At 36.3% G+C, this 19,711-nt stretch overlaps 1 protein-coding gene across 10 annotated transcripts in view; it reads left to right on the top strand.

Annotated features, from left to right (window-relative positions):
• The first annotated feature begins 952 nt into the window (after positions 1-952).
• Positions 953-19,711, top strand: part of LOC124629756 (uncharacterized MFS-type transporter C09D4.1) — an 87,983-nt gene continuing 69,224 nt past the window's right edge. Inside the window, exons 1-2 of one of the 10 annotated variants that reach the window (XM_047164035.1) lie at positions 953-1,162; positions 6,122-6,865. In XM_047164035.1, coding sequence (XP_047019991.1) covers positions 6,509-6,865 — 357 coding nt within the window. In that variant the 5' untranslated portion in view covers positions 953-1,162; positions 6,122-6,508. Of the gene's footprint in view, positions 1,275-6,061; positions 6,866-19,711 lie in introns of those variants that run through there. The other 9 variants (XM_047163953.1, XM_047163810.1, XM_047163654.1 and 6 more) reach the window with 9 other exon arrangements.

Genomic DNA, 19,711 nt, shown 5'->3' with positions numbered 1-19,711 from the left:
ACCCACCTACTAATGACATATGTTAGTATAGTTATAGCCAGATAAGCAGGACTTTTAACAAAGGTGCAACAAATCAATAAAAATAACAATACGTAGACTCAATGAGTGTTTATAAATAACTAATAAAATGCGATGGACGAATATCGATTGATTTTCATCAACGCCACGGAACGTACACATGCTTGACCAGTTAAAAGCATCATTTGCGTTAAATATTGAATTTAAACCTTATTTTATTGGGTTAAGGTTTATTTTATGTAAAGGGGTACGTCAGCATCCAATTATCCGAAATGGATTGTATTGTCACTCTTGTGGTTGGAGGACATTGTTTTAAACTGTTTTAAATAAATGTTTTTATGTATCAGGATTTTTCAGTGAGTAAAATATTCGTAAACAGTCACATTTCACATCATGGTTTATCATATAACATTTCAATTATTCAGAAATGGGCGAAGCGGACCAAACTATGAGTAATAGACCTCCCCAATCCTCACAGCCTGCCATAACAAAGTTAATGGTTATTACCACCCCGTCTGACGGTCCTACCTACTCATAATATTGATGAATTCTAATCAGTATACCCACAACAGTAATCCATACCACTCCAGTATAAAGTCACTGCTGATCCAACAAAAAATCATCCATAATCGAAATTACGGGAAAAATGTAACTTTATTATAAATTACAATTTTCAATTTTCGTGAAAATGCGCGCCAAAACGCTCAAGGTCGCAGCTACAGATTAAAAACAGCAAATTAATTTAAAAACTTTTTGTTCGACCTTATTTATTTTTAACGCCGGTAGACACGCATGCGCGTTTTCACCCTGGCTGTCACCTCACATAACCTCAAAGGTTCGAAGGGGATCAATTCGTAAACATTATTTTGTATCGCGTAATTTTTTAAATGGTCAGCTGTGTGTGTCGGCTTTCCCATTGGCTGTCGGGCATCGGACCATAACTTCAAATGAGGAACACTAGAGGAACACAGTTCGTGAATCAGTGCCCGTCTTTATATTGACGAAAGACGAACATAAAAGTTGTGTGCTAGTGTTGTGTTATCACAATCAAGTATTGCATTATTAACGATGTTTTCGTGAAGTGTTTTAGTGCAATAATATAAGTTTTACAGTGAAAAGTTGGAACAATATTGCGGCAAAATTTGTAGGTTATGTTTGGTCGCTTTCACGCTGTTTCTGAGTAGATATTACGGTCAGCAAAAACATATGCCAACATTTTTTTTACACGTAGGTAATTAGATGCGTGGTATGGTGAGGTAAGATTTTTAATTCATTCTCACTTGTTTACATTAGTGAATGAGTTAAAAAGTATTGTAAACATTTTACATTAGATACTTATTTCTTGATTACAAAAAAAGTAACAGGGGTCGCACCTATTAAAAAAAATGCCTTTCTTTCAACAATAAAAAGAAACATATTTTACGTATTTAAGAACTTATTGTAATTTTTTGCCTTCACCGTACTTGTTCATATACAGTTACTTACTGACGATTTTTTACAGATAGCAATTTTTTTATGGGCACTTCAAAAGACTTTATAACAGTGACTTAACTATCTAAAAATAGCCTTGTAACTACGTAAAGAGGTACCTACCTACTCACTATAAAATTATACGTAAGTACGTCTGTATGTACATTATAACGTACAGTGGGCTGCTTCCCTTTTGTCTCAGAAGTTTATATTGTCCACCCACATGTGTCTTACTGACAAACTGCTAGACATTCAAACGTCACAAGGACAGTACAATAATAGGTATTTATTTATCAATAGAAGGACTTTACTGAAGGACGAAATATCAATATAATTGACGTGTTCTGTGAAAAGAAAAACGCAATAAAATTGTTTTTAAGAGCCATTATAGACTTACTTATTAAGTATTTATATGCATATAGGCTCTCCGTCATTAATGAATAAATTAGTGTAGGTATTATGAGATAATATTTTTTTGCTTTCAGTCAATTACGGAATACGGATACAGTGAGACGTTTATTCAGTACCTCATCGTTTGCTCACATTTTCTTAATTTATTTCCAAGATAACAAAATATTAACATATTTGAAGAACATAATTCTATATTAATACCGACTGGTAGCATTTAGATATACACTGATAGTCTAGCTAGATCGTATCTTTATCCTAGCATCCGGCTAAGCTGAATTTGACGTGACCAATTAGAGTACTTGTTTAGAGACTTTGCAAGTTATAAGATTTTCGGCACATTTGTTTCATTCGGCCAAACGATTGTATGGCATAGTTAATCAATTATGACGCCATAGGCTAGAAAACTCGATCGATGACGAAGTCACGCAATATTAGGGTGGTAGGTATCATACCTACACCTATAACTGCCTCGTTAGTCTAGCGGCCGCTGAGCACGAGGTCTCGGGTTCAATTCCCGGGTCGGGCCGAAATCGCTTTGTGGGTTTTAAAAAGTTTCACGAAGCAGCCCGGAGCCTGGAAGTTGGTGGTTGATAGACCCGTGCATCAGAGAGCCTGATCACTCCGGTCGTGTCGGATTGCCGTCCCATCGGACTATGAGAGTAAAGATCTGCCGACATTTCAGTCGAAATATCGTGATACTTCTAACATAAGACTACATTTTAAATGGAATAAATCAATTTACCCCTTTACGAGGTACGGTGCCACAGACTGACACACAAGTACACAGACACAGATATACTTAGTGCTCAAATTTATAATGACCCCTTTTGCGTCGGGAGTTGAAAAAAGCTGCATATTAATTTGTTAAGTTTGGCCACCCTTAGGCTGCCTGTCTGTAGGATTGAGGAGCGGAGATTTTGTGCAATCGTATTGGTTAATATTTCTCAGTTTCTCCACTCCGCCGCCTAGCTCCGCTCCGGTGGACAGGCAGCCTTACTCAAGTTGAGACGTAGTTTTTGGTCAGAATATACGAAACTGAATGTAGTGAAGTATACCTAGATGAAAAACTATTCTTGAATACTTAATGAGATTTTAACTTGCAGTCCGTGACCAAACTGTAGGTAATTAGAGATTATAATAATATTTTGTGTCACGCTTTGTTGATTTCATAGGTTTTATGCAAAATATACATGTCTAAGTATAAAATAAACTCATGAAGTTATAATAACTTCATTAAATCCTACTTGTAGGTACCTAAAATATCAGTTGTTATTTTATTTATTAGATACCCAACTAAGCGAGAAAGAGGTTTAAACATTCCATTTCGGATTTCAGACTTTGTCACAAAAAAAACTCCAAATCCTATTATTTTTCTGAATGTCACCAGTTCTTTAATCGCAAAGTAAATAAATAACCCTTTTTGGCAATCAGGCAAATATATCATACAGTAAATTAGTACTTCTAAGTTCTAATTCACTTAATTCTCCTATCGATTGACCTACATATCTAAAGTTAAAGCTAAAGGCAGTAAGTAAGTATCTGCAGAAAGTTATCGGCGTATATTCAGCCAATGACGCGCGACTAATGCTCTTAATCTTTCCATTCAAGTAATTCGATTGCTAAGCTGTAACGAGTGGATTGTTATTGTAGGATTAAAGGTGTTTGTTCGTGTATTAATGTAATGTGGACTTAACTACGTATGATATATGTGGTAATGGAAGAATAATGAGAAATGCACTTGTGGATGACAAGGTCACTGCAGAAAATTATTGCTGTTTAAAATGATTATAAGAACGTTATTTTTAAGTCTATTATAGTTTAGAGATTGTCTGAATAATTAAGAAAATGCTGGCCATGCATATTTTCTTATTGTACCTTCATACTAGCAATGTAAAGTACATAGGCACTTATTCCTGAAACATGTGACTAATATTTTCGTAGCAAAAAGTAAAGGCATTTTCCTTTCAAATTAAAACTCTTTTTTCAGTATTTTAAATAAACTTTCAATATAATACCTACATCAAAATAAATATATTTCGAATTTAATAATTTGTAAGCAATCAGTACTCAAGCGCGACTTTGATAAAGTATAATGCTATCTCAATTTTTACGTTTATTTTCCTTACCGGTCCACGGTTTTCCCCTTCGTTTTCTGACTGTATTTATTTTGTTTTTATATGTTCAATTTATTTTTCTATTTTACTGTTACTTTTCTATATCTAAAACGGGAAGATATTTTGCCACTATGTTTGGGTGGCCATTTTTTGATCGTTGGATCATTAGGAAAGCATTCATTGAAACTTGGTAAATTAATGTGTAGAGTGTTGTACTATGATGCTGAATTTAATTGCAAAAATATACCTGATTTTAACCGACTTCCTCATAAGGTGGAGTCATGAGTTTCTCAATTCGGATATATGAATATTTTTAAGAAGAAAGCAGCTTAATATGACATGTGTTGGTTTGCCTCTGCAAATAATATTTAGCAGGGAGCGTACAATTTGGCGGTCTCGTGATATGAGATTAAATAATTCATCATCCTCCGAGCCTTTTTCCCAAACTATGTTGGGGTCGGCTTCCAGTCTACCCGGATTCAGCTGAGTACCAGTGCATTACAAGAAGCGACTGCCTATCTGACCTCCTCAACCCAGTTACCCGGGCAACCCGATACCCCTTGGTTAGACTGGTATCAGACTTACTGGCTTCTGACTACCCGTAACGACTGCCAAGGATGTTCAATGACAGCCGGGACCTACAGTTTAACGTGCCATCCGAAACGCAGTCATTGATGTCTAAGATATACTTAGAAAGTACATACAAACTTAGAAAAGTTGCATTGGTACTTGCCTGACCTGGAATCGAACCCGCGCCCTCATACTCGAGAGGTTGGTTCTTTGCCCACTAGGCCACCACGACGACGATGAGATTAAATAATTATTACCAAAATAATAAATGTAAGTACCTATAATAGCAACCACAAACGCAGTAATAATAATTACTATCTTGCTCTTCTCACGGAGATATTCACAATATCATTGCCATTGCCACTGTGTACACTGCAACTCTTATCATGAAATTATCGCCGCTAACCGACCAATTTGAAACGTCATGCGTTGCGTTTACTTATTAATTAAAGTCATGTGTTTTTCCTTTACCACAGTTTATATTAGCTCCCGGTTATAGATTGACGTGGGTCGTTAAAAAGTGTTTTTTTTTTGTGGCTGAAATATTTGTAATAATTCCTGTAATAATTATCTTTACTACTAAATTCTGTGTTTTGTTTTTCTTACTATAAGTAAGTTATATTAACGGTAAACATTTGCAGCATATAAGACTAGGGCTCCATCTTAAAAACTATCTGTTTCATTTTTCATTTATTTAGATATTTATTTAGCTTGCACGTTGTTCGTTTACATCCACTTAAATTATTAAGTTAGAAGAAACAGCAAAAAATACAACGGGTCCCAAACTAGATACAGCCTGACAAAGTTGTTTTGCTAGCTATACCTTTCAAGGTCAAAATCTATCCAATGCATTCGGTAATAGATACTTCAGAAATGATTCAGACACTAATGGCTTCGTTATGTAGGTTATGGATTTACCCAATTATAGCATCACTGATAAAACGTTTAGCTTAGCGAATGTTTATTCTGTTGTTAACTCCTTAAAATCGGCTAGACAGACGGATGTTACTGCAGTTTAAATACGTTGCTGTACGAAAGTTGTAGTTTTTTTGAAAATCTGTGGCGGGAAAGATTAGTCTTTAATTTAAAGTATTTATTAGGTAGGTTAACTTTGCCCATCTTGAATTTTTTAAATAAAGTGCGTTATAGTAAAAAAAAAGCTTATTTAATCTTATTAATTCTTCAGTGGATTTAGAATTGATATTGTGGAAACTTGGCCTTTGCATTGCTTGATTGTCTTCTGAGAAATTAGATTATGAAATAAGCATTTCCCTATAGTAAGTAATGTAATTTTTAAAGCAAATATTATTTATTTTGAAATCACCTCTTCTAATATTCTCCATAAAACTGACATGACGTATTTAGCTGCTTAGGTAGTTTAAGCAGCTAAATACTCTCAAAGAATATCTAAGATTACAAGCATTAGTCTGTTTAGCCGAATTCCAAGAAATCATCTCTTTGACTCTTATTCTGCCGATTATCTAACAGAAACAGCGGTATCACCAAAGTCTGATAGATTTTATCTAAGGTAGGCTTAGTTAGCTAGAAAGTTAGTCATCCTGACAAAAAACTTGGGACCAAATATTGTGATCTGTGAATAATATCAGTGAAACAGTGTCTTATAAATATTAACCAGGCCTTACGAACTTTTTATTGGATAAAGGCCTTATGAACTTTTATTAAAAAGAGGCCTAAGTTTTATTGAGAAGAGGCCTTACGAACTTATATAGAAAATATGCTTACATTTGATTGAAAAAGGCCTTACAAACAATTATTGTAAAAGGCCTTATGGACGTTTAGTTTAAAAGGAATAACGGACGTTTAATGATAAGAGGCCTAAATTTTTATTGAAAACAGGCCTAACGAACTTTTATTGATTAAGGTCTTATAAACTTTTATTGAAACAAGGACACAACAAAATTGAAATGACGAAGAAGAGCTTAACGCATACCAACCTATTGAACCCAGCAGAACCCGAGGTTCCTAAAATAAGTCTTGAAGGCGAAGTGTCAAGGAGAAGTTCTATAGCATGCAGCGTCATAGACAATTTGAGCATGAGGGGTAGAATCTACGACGTGAAACAAAACAGATGGGTCATCCTCTGTATGTTTGTGATTTACTCAGCTTCGAACTCTATGCAGTGGACACAGTACACTATAATCCAGGATATTATAGTGAAGTACTATGGCGTCACCGGGAACGTAGTGTCGTGGACTTCGATGGTTTATATGATAACGTACGTGCCTTTAATATTCCCGGGAAGCTGGTTCCTGGATAAAACGGTAAGCGATTTATTTATAACGTATTTTTTGGTTGTTATCTTGTTCTAATGTTTGGTGTAGATTTATTGTGTCGCATTGTTTGAATGTAAGAGGTATTTCATTTATGTTCTTTTATAAAATGCAAATATTGTAATATGAAAAGATTCGTTGAAGGTCACGGGTGATAATAGTTTAATTATTCTTTTACGTTTATATTTATGTATTTATAGCAACTCTAATATTATATACCAAGAGTTGCCTAAGTTTTACAGCAGTTACACAAGCTAGATCAATAATAAAATTGAAAATGGCAGAAAAACCATCTCAAAGCACCGCTTTTCCTTTTAAAATACAGTAAAGCGAGTATACTGGTAATATTGCCAAGTTGCAATGCCAAGTAACTTGTTGCTTACAAACGATAGCTCAATCTATACTTTCTTATATCTGTGGCTCATTCAATTACGATACATGTAACGAAGAATAATTATATTTGAAACAAGGCTAATGAAAAGCTTTTAAGTATTAAAAGGTTCTGTTGTTAAGTTATGGGCCCTATGGGGGTTAATTTTATATACAATTATATCCCTTCCTCGCGTCCCGTGTGAAGTACTCCGCATATCTAGATAAAAAGTACCCTGCCTCGATAAATAAAAAAAAGTGAAACAAGTTTTCAATTTGGTCTACTAGTACCTAGTTCCTGCGATTAACACGTTAAAAAAACTTTTCAGCGTTGTAATTTACTACAGATTTTGTAATCACTAAACTGACCATACAGGGGCCCGATTCTCCTAAGTTAATAATGTCTAAATCGAGTAGAAATCGAATCGCAATAGCAGTTTTAACCATATCGGGCATTCTGCTACTAATAAAAGACCAATCGCATTCGATTGACATTTGATTGGTGTGCGATTGGTCTGCTATTTTGGTGATTTTGGCCCATACGGTAGTTTGCTGTACAATCATTTTGCAATCGTAAATCATTTGCAGACAAAATGATTCATTATTGAATGACAGAAAAGGATAAAAACGTTTATTTCAAAGAAAAAATAGCGGAATGCCACATACCCTTCAATCGTAATTGAGTCGGGATCGGATCTCAGTCGAATCGAGTCGAACGTGAATCGTATGACGCTTAAGTAAAATTAGGAGAATCGCGGCCCAGGCTACCACAAGCCCCTATATTTTTGTATTTCGTCCACACTCAACTCTCGAAAACTATTTTTCGTAAAATGTATTTCCAGGTAGATTTATGAACATAAAATGCGTGGAACTGTTATATCGCATTCAAGCCATGTAGCTTTACAGTCTATTCATCATTCCGGATTTGTTTCACAAAAACATGGATGGAAAACTAAAAGCACGTAACTGGAAGCTTAACTTGCAATTTTTAGACCAAAATACGAGTTCAAACGGTATAAAATGTTCGGTGTAATGTGGGTTTTGTCCTAAATTATGATGTTTGAATAAGGTGTAATATTTGGCGATTTAAATTGGAATAACTGTACGTAATGCGACTGCGCTGGGCGGCAGAGATAATGTGAATGATTAGTTATTTATTATTGTTGGTTTGAGCAATTATTTTATAATTCAAACTAGCGGTTTTCCCGCGCTATCGAGATAAAATTATAGCCTATGTTACTCGGTAGAAGTGTAGCTTTCCAAAAGTGATAGATTTTTCAAATCGGTTCATTAGTTTCGGAGTTCTTCAAGTACAAGCAACAAAAATGGCCGTTAAGAGGACGAATTGGAATTTTTGGCGCCAAGGATCTCAATTTTTCTCAGTAAATACAAAACGGATCAAAATACAACTTTGTTACCTTAAAGTTCATGATATAAACCTTATTTTGTTAGACGTAGAAACATGATTAGGTAACTTTTATAACAGAGAAAAATATATCAAACATACCTCTTTTTGAAAAGAGATTCACATATTATGGGCAAACGGGACCGATTTAAGCCTCTTAACTTTTTTAGTAGTTGAGTATATTCATACTCTTTAAAATTGTAGAAGGAATTTTTATCAAATTATCATTTCTAAATAATAAAATTACAAAACCATTTTGTCGCTTACGACTTTTAGTTATAAGCTAGCGCGCGTATTGTTATCCTCGCCCCGCTCAGACGCTCCGACCCCTTTTGGCGCCTTAGATGCGCGTGCCGGTTATGGCATTATTGTTGACCAATTCGTCGCCTTAATAAATTTACGACTGTGCAGCTCAAAGATATCTTTGGGGATCGATTTTGATTAAAATATATTTACCTTTACTTTTTGGAATACTTAAACATCAAATACGTCTTGAAAGAGTAACAAAATACCACAAACAAATCATTTTTCAAAGCTCACTTACACCACTTTAAAACAGACATTATCTGGAGTCACCTTACCGGCCAGCGACGCCTGGCTACATATCACCCATTGTTGACTCCGTGCCTCCATCCATCTTCCACCACCACTCTAAGATGACCCCTAGATCAAACCGCACGGTTTTCAAGTAAAACGAGTTACAAAGACGGATAGTCCAGAGACGGGTCAAGTAAGATTGGACGCATTAGAAGGCGCGTAATTAAGTTTGTCCCTAGTCGTTTGTGTTGCAAAGTCAAGTCAACATGGTTGCTTGAGAATGTGTCCAGTTTAGGTTTTGAGTTTCTTGAGGGTTAATTTTTGGTGTTGAATGTGAGTCAAATGTGGTAAAATGGTTTTAAAATTGCATTTAGTAAATAACTGCTTTCAGCAATCAAATCTAAATCCTGTGCTTTAAACATACCTATTACAATACTTAAGTTTTTCTAACCAAAAAACCACTGCAAATAATAAAACACCGTTTGTCTCAACCTGTTAAATTATGATAGACAAGTTAATACAACAAATATTGAGAGATAAGTAATTTTTACTTTACATAAAGGTTGAAATAAAACCTTATAACCAGCCCCGGATCTTCAATTTTTTTTAGACGGGGCAAAATCTGCAAAATGCCGCCCCGCCTACCTACTTATGTTTATTTTCACCTTTATCATCCATATAATTTTAGCTATCAATATGTAGGCAGGCAGGGCCGTCTCTAGCTCATGTAGCGCCTGGTTGCAATCATCAGCCAAGCGCCATCTATGTATTGAAGTACTTAGAGTAGTTACAAGGAATATAAATAAGAACGTTCGAATGAAGTGCACTATTTGGTAGGTAAAGGACTTCAAAAAATTTGTCAAATTCATTGTAGGCTCAAACTGTTGGCGGTCTAAGTTATGAAGGTCGAGACAGAACGATGTAAATGTAAAAAGAAGCGCGAGCGAAGCGAGCGCGCAAATTTTTTAATTTGGGACACAAAAGGTTAATTAGTTTAAAAAAGCGCTGTAATAAGCAGCAAGCAAACTTTTTTGTTTTTGAGGACTCCATAAATATATATTTTTTACTACATTTGACCAGTGGCGGCGTAGCATCGGGTGGCACCCGGGGCGGACTACTTATCGAGCATCCCCCGCCTCCCCAAAAAAAAAACGACAGAATATAATCACGTAGTAAAAAAAAACCTACAGTGAGCCCCAAAAATGTTCGAGATGTAGGACACAAAAGATCCCAATTAAAAAAAAAAACGGTAAATGAATCCGCGAGCATAGCGAGTGCGAAATTTTTGAGTTTGTTAACACAAAAGTACTCAAACAAGTTTGAAAAAAAAAACCACCGGAAAGTGAGGCAGCTGCGCAAAATTGTTTGGATGTGGGATACCAAAGTCCTCCACCTCCGCTCACAAATAGCGCCTAAACAACTTAAAAATAACCACTGTAAAGTGAATTTTTTTAATTGTTACTTTTGAGGACTGTAATTTAACTCTGAATTAAGCACAAATAAAAAGAAACCGTGACTGAAGCGAGCGTCAGTTGTTTTTGCTACTTCGGTGCTTTAAATTTTTGTTAGATTGAGTACTCAAAAAACAAGGGCAGAACAAAATAGAAATTAAGAAAGAACCGCGAGCGAAGCGAGCGGATTTTTTTTTTCTAACTTTGAGGAATTAATTTAAGTAATCAGATAAAGCAAACATATAAGAGAGGGGTGACAGTCGGACTGAGAGGGGTGACCGCCTCGATGTCTCGCGCATGCTCTGTCGTAGTTTTGTTTAAAATTTGAATATAAATAAAATGAAACAGTAAATGGTAGTGAACCTAGGCTTCGCAGATAAGAATGTGACTTGTCCCTTCTGCCCGCGCCATCCTGGTCATGCAGATATGTGTCGACCAAGATGGCACCCCCCGAGATGTGGTACCCGGGGCGGACCGCACCCTCCGCCCCCGCTTACGCCGCTACTGCATTTGACTTATAAAAGTTAAGGCAGTGTGGACTTGAGTTATAAAGTCATTGAGGCAATGCACGTATAATATTGCGCGAGCGAAGCGAGCGCGAAATTTTTTGAGCCCGCGACACAAAAGTACCTGATAAAGGACATTGTAAAGCAACAAGTAGCCACGTAAAGCGAAGGCGACTTTTTTAGAAACTTTGCTTGTCAGTATCGAAATGTAATTTCATCGAAATTTCCTGGTGGTGGGGCGTCCCGTGGCGCCCCTGAGACCGAGCAAGGCGCCCGGGTCATGCGCACACCCTGCACCATAGGTTAAGATGGCGCTGTAGGTACCTAACCATTACAGTAATCTGTGATGTAGGATTTAAAATAAAAATAAATATATGCGATAAGCGTTCCTGGCTCATAGATGATCGCAAATAATTTTTAATCAGTTTTAGTTTGCTAAAACTTCGCCTCGTGAATAATAAATGTTCGTGCAGTGGTGCAGGGTATCGGTCAAGTTGATATGGCCATGAAATAGCTGTACTTGTGCTATTATTTATTCCGTGGTCAAAGTTAAATAAATGATGAGTTATCCATCTATCTACTACTCTGAACCTACAACACGTTATCCATTGGTCTGTGAAGGGTGAATTTGGCAGCCGCCTGATTTTGCCGCCCCCTGAATTTGCCGCCCGGGGCACAGGCCCCGGCTTGCCCCCCCCTAGATCCGGGGCTGCTTATAACACTAAAACGCTGTAAGACAATGTAAAAAGTAGGTAGATCATTCGTCTACCTACACTTTATATTGTCTTACAGCGTTTTTCTCTCAGAATATTCAATGTAGTTTTTCCTGCCCTAGTTGCATTATTCTTGGCAGAAATAAATCAATAGTGCTAAGGCTATTAACTGTCCGTGATGATAAACGCTGCATCAGGGTATGCTCATTAAACATTGAGACTAACAAAGATCTTGGTACAATGGAAGGGGTACAGTGCAGATGTTTTTTTTTTAAATGTCCACCAATGTCGGCAATGATGGCCAATTATGAATGTCAAAATCATTTTGACATTTAGCTTAATGCAAATCAAAACTCATTTTCAGCATACCTAGATACATATTTTCTGCTGTCGAAAATGCCACTAGTGTCGAAGAGCGATTTATATGGTCACCATGTATTTTAATTTAGACCCTGCATATCTAAGTATACAAAGTTTCTTCTCTTTTTTTAAATAGAATCCAATTCTGTGTTCCAAAGTGAATTTCTAGATAAGTAGTCCAAACTAATGTGTCATTCTTTATATCAATTGGACTTATTGTCCCACGGTCAAAAAAGGAAGTTCTCTATCCGACTCGTATGTCAAACCACTTCTAGTAACACGACATCAAGCGATAGGGTGCTGACCTAATTCTCAGTCAAAGTGCGCTTGCAAGACAAATGGTGGTCACATCATCCCGTCGCTTCAGGATAGCCTTTCAGATACGACATGTACTTAGTACATATTGATGTATTGTTGAGATTCCCGTATTAAGCAAACTGGAACTCGAAATACATAACAGTTCGTTGTTGTAGGGAACCTATAGGATTTGAGAATATTTACTTACAAACTGTTCTTACATGTTTTACTGTGTCCGTTGCAACATTTTTTGGGTTCTTTCATAGTAGATTAGATACACGAACTATTTTCATAGGCTTAGATACGCAATCGGCAAATCGCGTATGCTTATGTCTAAGTATAGAACCCTGGGGAGCGGAGTCTGACGTGCACTTGTCCGTTTTCTGCTGTAGGTATCATAATAAAATATCATTTCTATTAAGGATAATACTTACGATAGGTAGGTACTCTACAATTTCAAGGATATAGGTAACCAATCATGTTTACAATAGAACGTAATTTATTTACAAACAGATATTGGCAAAAACATCAAATTATTTCGTGTATAATGTAAACCAACATGTTCTAGTTTTTCCTATCATTCATAACAAATACGTACAAAAAAACATCTATTGTGATTCAGCGAAGCGAAACTAAACATGTATTATAACAAAAATGCGTAAAATATTACTTGGATTTAAAAATAGGTAACTATTATAGAAAACATTTCGATACAATTTTTTTTTTGAAAGGCGACTCTCTTCGAATCAATCACGGTGATTCTTTACGCATTTTTATGAAGTTACTGCTTTCCACAATCATCTCTTGCTTCTTGACGAAATAACTTCCTATAGAGCCTGCCGAATTGGTTTTCCAACTCCTTCTTCCATGATAACTAAGTATACCTTTATTTTGCCAGCTAAAACCCCATAATTAATAATTAATTGCCTTGTCATGCTGCCCATGAAATTCTATCTTGTGACTGGTGGAGATCACATACTGATATCGTAGAAACAAAATTATTACCAACTAGTCGGTTTCACCCGCGTTCCGTGGAACTATTGCCCATTCCGGGATAAACTATAGCCTATGTTACTCGGAAAAAGTGTAGCTAATCACCAGTTGAAGAATTTTTCAAATCGGTTCAGTAGTTTCGGAGCCTTCAGGGTACAAACAAACAAATAATGTTTCCTCTTCATTATAGAATTGTGTATCGTGAATCATGTCAGTCCCAAATTGAAAGATAAAACAATACTATCAAGTTCAAGTGCTTACAACTGTTTTATCTTGCGTTACCGGTGAGGCTGTAACTTCACATAATAATACGCCGATACCTGATGTATTACCGATGTTTGTTTATCGATAATAATGTTTACAATATCTTTAGCTGAACACGGGTTTTCGTGTTTCATGAATCGATTACAGCAGATTCAATTGATACCAAAGTTTACATGTCGAGTATTATCATGTTTGGGATAAGTTCTTTATTATATTATGCTCAACATAGTTTTGTATTATTCTCCACAAAATAGGTCCTTTTAGGTACGTAGATTTTGGTCTAAACCCTACCTGCCTTTACATCTCATTTGTCTAGAATTTATGTTTATTTCACACGTTGACAGAGAAATAAAATAGTGTTGGGATCACTATAAATATTGAAACACCTGAAGGGTATATACGGCAGAAGACGACTTTTTAAGGAGTAGAGAGTAGTCATAAAATGCTAGAAAAGTGTAGGTAATAGTTTTACTACAGGATATGGCGCCAACAGTCTGACAACCAATCTTACCAATATGTTGGTTTGCCCAGGTAAATGGGTTGAGGAGGTCAGATAGGCAGTCGCTCCTTGTCAAACACTGGTACTCAGCTACATTCGGTTAGACTGGATGCCGACCCCAACGGATGCCGGAAAAGGCTCGGGAGATGATGATGGCGTCACCAGGCACTTGACAGGCAAAAGTAGCTACGAAAACGATGAATGAACAAAATATCAATCGCAAAATTCGGATCTTATTTTATCAGTGCACGTTTGCATCATAATAAAAATTGGTAGATTCGTGAGATACGCGCATGCACCGTACATGCACTGCACGTAGTCACTATCAGTACATGCAATGATATTCATTTAAGGTAATACGTATTTTATTACTTCAGTATAGAGACGAATGGTTTCACTTTGATGTAGTTATTGTCGTGACAACAGATGTTCATGTAGAAACTGTATTCCGCCAGTGGTTTCACCCGTGTCCTGAGGGAACCACTCCGCGCGACCGGTAAAACAAAAACCTAGGTACGTTATCCGTCTTCGATAAATAGAATATCTAACATTGGAATCAATTTGGACGAATAAATCCTGAGATTAGCGTGTTCAAGCAAGCAAGCAAACAAAAGGACATACAAACTCTACAGCATCATAATATAGATTTGTTAGTGCCTAAAGTTAGTCAAAAATGTTAAAATCACGGTACTTTTTGCTTTGTTACCTGAAAAAAAAAAAACATGCAAAGCTCATCAAATACTATAATAGGTGTAATACATTACGTAAACCAGTCTTCCCAAATTCCATTCAAATGTTAGTCACGTCTGTCATTTGTAAGCGAAACGTTTTTGCTAGCTCACTACTAGGTATTCATGCACATTTTTTATAAAAATCTATTTAGATTTAATACAGGTATTTCCAAATGTCTACATGTATACTAAAATACATTACAACTAGCGGTAAAATCATCAAATGGTCTTGTATTTATACTCCATCTTTTACAAAATTTGGCCTTTTATTTTAATAAAAATTTAATTCTCCCAGTCTATGGTTTTCTTATAACTTCAATTACAAAATACGAGCAAATATGAAATCTTCATTACTTGAATGTAATATTGTAGTGAACTTAAGTCCTTTCCTACTTCAAGTTTGTAATAAAACTCGTAGCAAAGCGCCTACGGAAAATGCGTAGCAATATTGCAACAACTTCTTAGCAGTGCTACGATGCATGAGAATAATATTGCTTGCAATATGCAGTTCTATATCAGGAGATAAGCTGTTCTCTATATTTACAACAATAGGTATGGAAGTTAATTTTCTCTTTGTTTATGCGTAGAGAGGGTTCCTGCATAACAACAACACACTAATTATAGAAAAAGTAACGTTAGCATAAGTATTTTTTTTTACTAAGTTCCATTGACGTGTAATAATAATAATGGTCAACAATATACCTAAGGGATTTCTTATTTTATTTTGAATTATTTGGGAATGGTTCAGACAACTTAAAAGAGAACAAAACAACGAACCAAAATGTACCATTGCACAGTTTCGCTAAGTACTCCTTAATCATCATCATAAAATCGTTAGTACAAAATAATCAATAAATCGTCCATGCGTACTTAAGGACCAGGAATTAGTACTGCCACGCTAACTAGATGGCGTTAGTAGTGACTCTTACGGGAGTTGAGAGTCAGTGGTCAATTATACACACGGAGAACAAAATGAGAGGCGGAGGTGCCATAACGGAAAATCTCCTGAGAAAGTAGCGCGGCAAAATGCAGGTGTGCGGTGGACGTCGAAAGTAACTGACTACGCCCTTATACGGCTTCTTTGGAAGTTGCCTATTTTTCGTGATATCAAAAGTTGTTGACAGATGCCTCAAAGAATCCGAACTCCTCGTTAGTTCACTCGTAACGGTTCGTTCTGGTCACGCCCACCGTACGTATTTGACCTAGTAGAAGGCTGACCTATCTGGCTTATGGCATCTCCGCTCATCCTTACTGCGTGGTTATAAAGGAATTAATGATCATTGTGAACGCTATGGACGTCGGGTGGTCTAAACAGTCCCATCCAATTAGAATGTAGGCGCTTTGGTCGAGTTTATCGAGTAGATTAATCGATTTGCGATCCATCCGGATATGTTGTGTAAATCATGGTCCTTTTCAAATAATGGGTTAGATACCGTGTTTGGAATATTAAGAGGATACTGGTATTGATTTTCTCTGATGTTGGGTTAAATGAGCATGGTGGGTATTTAGGAAAATCCAGTGTGAAATAAACCCTAATGAGCGTATATTTTGGTGCTGTAGAGTCAAATAAATAAGGAGTTATAACTCCCATGAATGAATGTGTTTTTCTGTATCAGATCAGATACTGCCTAATGAGGGTTTTCTCTCCTTTTTCTGCCTCCGTCGGGTCCAAACAGCTGTCAAATAGTATGGAATTGTCGGTGCCGAACTTATTGTTTATTGAAATTCTGTTATATTGGAAGTGTTATTGATTTTATTATGGACTACGGTCAGAAAAAGGTTTCCGAACTTAAAATTGAGCTCAGAAAGACGGGTGCAAAAGTCACTGGTACTAAGGAAAAGCTCATTGAAAGGTAGATAACGTAATGTACTAGAATTTGTTTACACAATATGATTTAGTTTTGTTGTTGCGGCATTTTAATTGTAAAACAACAATGTACTTACTGCTTTAATTATAAAATAAAAAATCACTAAAATCCTTCACGGTACATAGTAAAGATAAGAGCTTTGACAGGTACCTGGACCTGAAGCCTCGGTGCTGCCACCTCGTGGACGCCATTTTAGAAAACCCTCATTGATAATACTTTATTTATGTGACAAAAATGCTTACGTGCCCATTTTCTCAAACGACTTGAAAGATATAAATATCAATTTTAAGTGATACAAGATCCTGCAATAAGTTGAACGATTACGATTGGAAGCAATTACCTAAAACGTGTCTAAAACTTTACACTGTTTTCAGTTCCAATACTAAAAAGCTGTTTCAAAACAGCCTTATTTAAAACGAACAAATGAAACAAAAAACTGCTCTTATATTCAAAGGGTTATGAGATATTCACAAATTAATCATATTGTACCCAAAACAAATTTATTCGAGGTCCGTGAATGTCCGAGAATTTTGATGGAAACACAACAAAGGAACTTTTGTTATTAATGGATAAAGCTTTACACAAAGGACATCACGTATTTTCATATAAAACGCAGAATATTATAAGAGGTAAAATTTTAAAGTATTTATGCATGCGTTTTACATGTAAGGGGCTGAAAGGTTTATTAACAAACTTGGTAGTGATATAGCTCAAAATAACATAACGATAGGTATAGGCTAACTTTTATCTGGGTAAGTGGATTAAGTTCGGCTAGGTTGATGGAGTAATGTTGGCATGCTGTTCACTTCCATTCATCTACCAAAAACTGCTGAAGTTAAGAAACAAGGAGAAACTAAACTTAAAGTAGCTCAAAATCTAGGTGAGTATGTCTATTTATTTTTAGATCGCTCCTGTTTTTCGTATAACTGAAAATCTCTAATAACTATCGTAGCTATACTAGCTACTATTTTGTAGGGGCTTTTCATACAGTTGCAAGTATCGGGTTAGTATTCGTATGATGTGCGTTTATTGAAAGCCGTTCAATGGCCGCCGGGATTCGTGCGGATGAAACCCACGGCTATTGTTGTACGAACTGTTTGCACGTGTATGTACCAATATTCACGTATGTACAATATGCGCTGTTATACAATCCACATTGGTGTGTAGCGGTTCTTTTGTCAGGATAAATTGTTGCTTGCAATTGTTTTTTTTTTTAATAACTGTCAGGTACCCTGGATTAACACATGGACTACTTTTTCTCAATACACCACGCGGGCGAAGCCGCGAGCGGAAGCATATTCAAGTTATTACTCACCAATTTCATAAGGAACCTCCAGTTTACATTTTCTAAGCCCAACCGTTTTGTCGCCAAATCTTACTTACACCTTTGTCTTTACTTTCTCCTTTAAGGCCCAATTTCCGAAATATGTGCCAACTCATCATCCATGTAGTACATCTGGCATTTCCTACCGGTATCTAAGCCCCGTGATCCCGCAAACCGAAACAATCTGCAAACTAAGCGGGACCCTCGAATAGCTGAACATACCCTCATACCGGTGACAAAGGTCACAGGTCACAGGTCAGGGTCAAACGTGCGGTGGATAGACTCATCCCTCAAGGGACCTGGGGCTTGATGTAAATAAAACTATTGTTGAGGCTTTGCATATCTGATGTAGAAGTTCGTAGTAAAAAAGGTGGTTGTACTTTTATGTAGGTGCACATTTTTTGCTGACGTAATATTTATCTATTTCTCAGAAGTTTGTCTGTGATATTTTTTCATATTTTAGTTTAAACCTACCAACAAAAATACTAGACAATGTTTATTACTAGATACATTTTCATAAATACAGTTCCTTTGCATTTCCTATTTAACTTATCAATATCTCATTTGTACCCAAAGCACAGATTGCTTAATAGTTACTACTCCAAAGGGCGTTTTGTTGAGCAGTCCGAACCATCCTGGATTTATTACCGCCCCGAAGCCGAATATTTCCGTAAGCAGGTCCCCGTCGAGTTCGTGTAACGCATGTTAATGTAAAGCAATCCTGATTTGACTTAAATTGGTTTGGTATCCAAGGTTCCTTGTGGAGCAAAGGACCAGATTCCTGGGCGCTTAGTAGTTTAGCTCTGCTTTTGGCAGGCCTTTTGCATATTTAAGCCTGAGACGTGAGAATGGCAAACGCGAAAGATTTAAGTAGATGGCAGTGAAATTGTTTTTTTTTTTTCCTTGAAAATTGAAATTGAAAATCATTTGTCCTGTACCAAATTTTACAACAACAGTTACACAGTGTCACCTCAACTTTTATTTGAGCCACGAACGTCGGATAACAAATATTTGTTTAGAAGTCAACAAAAACCTTGACAGCTATCAAAATAACTATTTATTTGCTTTAGTACACTTCTATTAACTAAATAAACAGTTTTTACTTCTGTAGAACTGTAAAAAAAGACAAACAAACAAACGTGAATAGTTACGATTCAAATACTTTTTGTTCGAGACGACAGATTTGCATTTCCTGCAATATAAAAAGATGTAAATAGAGATGAAGCCGGCATTGACAATGCGAAACAAATAAATAGTATCGCGGAACAAAATACCAGTCCTCTTCAATGGTGCAACTGGTACGAGGGGACTCTTATTAGATTTGTACTTTTGTAGTTGATAAATTAAGACATTGCAAATGAAAACGAAGATAGTCTTTTTTTGGTTGAATCATCGATGCCAATTAGAATACAGTTCCTTAGTTTTTCCAAGCTATCGAATGTCGTCAAAAGTTGCCAGAAGCACAGAGTTAGGGAACAAAGATGATATAAAAACTACTGTTGTTTCCTCTCTTAATACGT

This window comes from Helicoverpa zea, chromosome 1 (genome assembly GCF_022581195.2).
Source record: "Helicoverpa zea isolate HzStark_Cry1AcR chromosome 1, ilHelZeax1.1, whole genome shotgun sequence".
Taxonomy (NCBI): domain Eukaryota; kingdom Metazoa; phylum Arthropoda; class Insecta; order Lepidoptera; family Noctuidae; genus Helicoverpa; species Helicoverpa zea.
The sequence above is the reverse complement of the archived record's forward strand: the minus strand, read 5'-3'. Positions and strand labels throughout refer to the sequence as shown.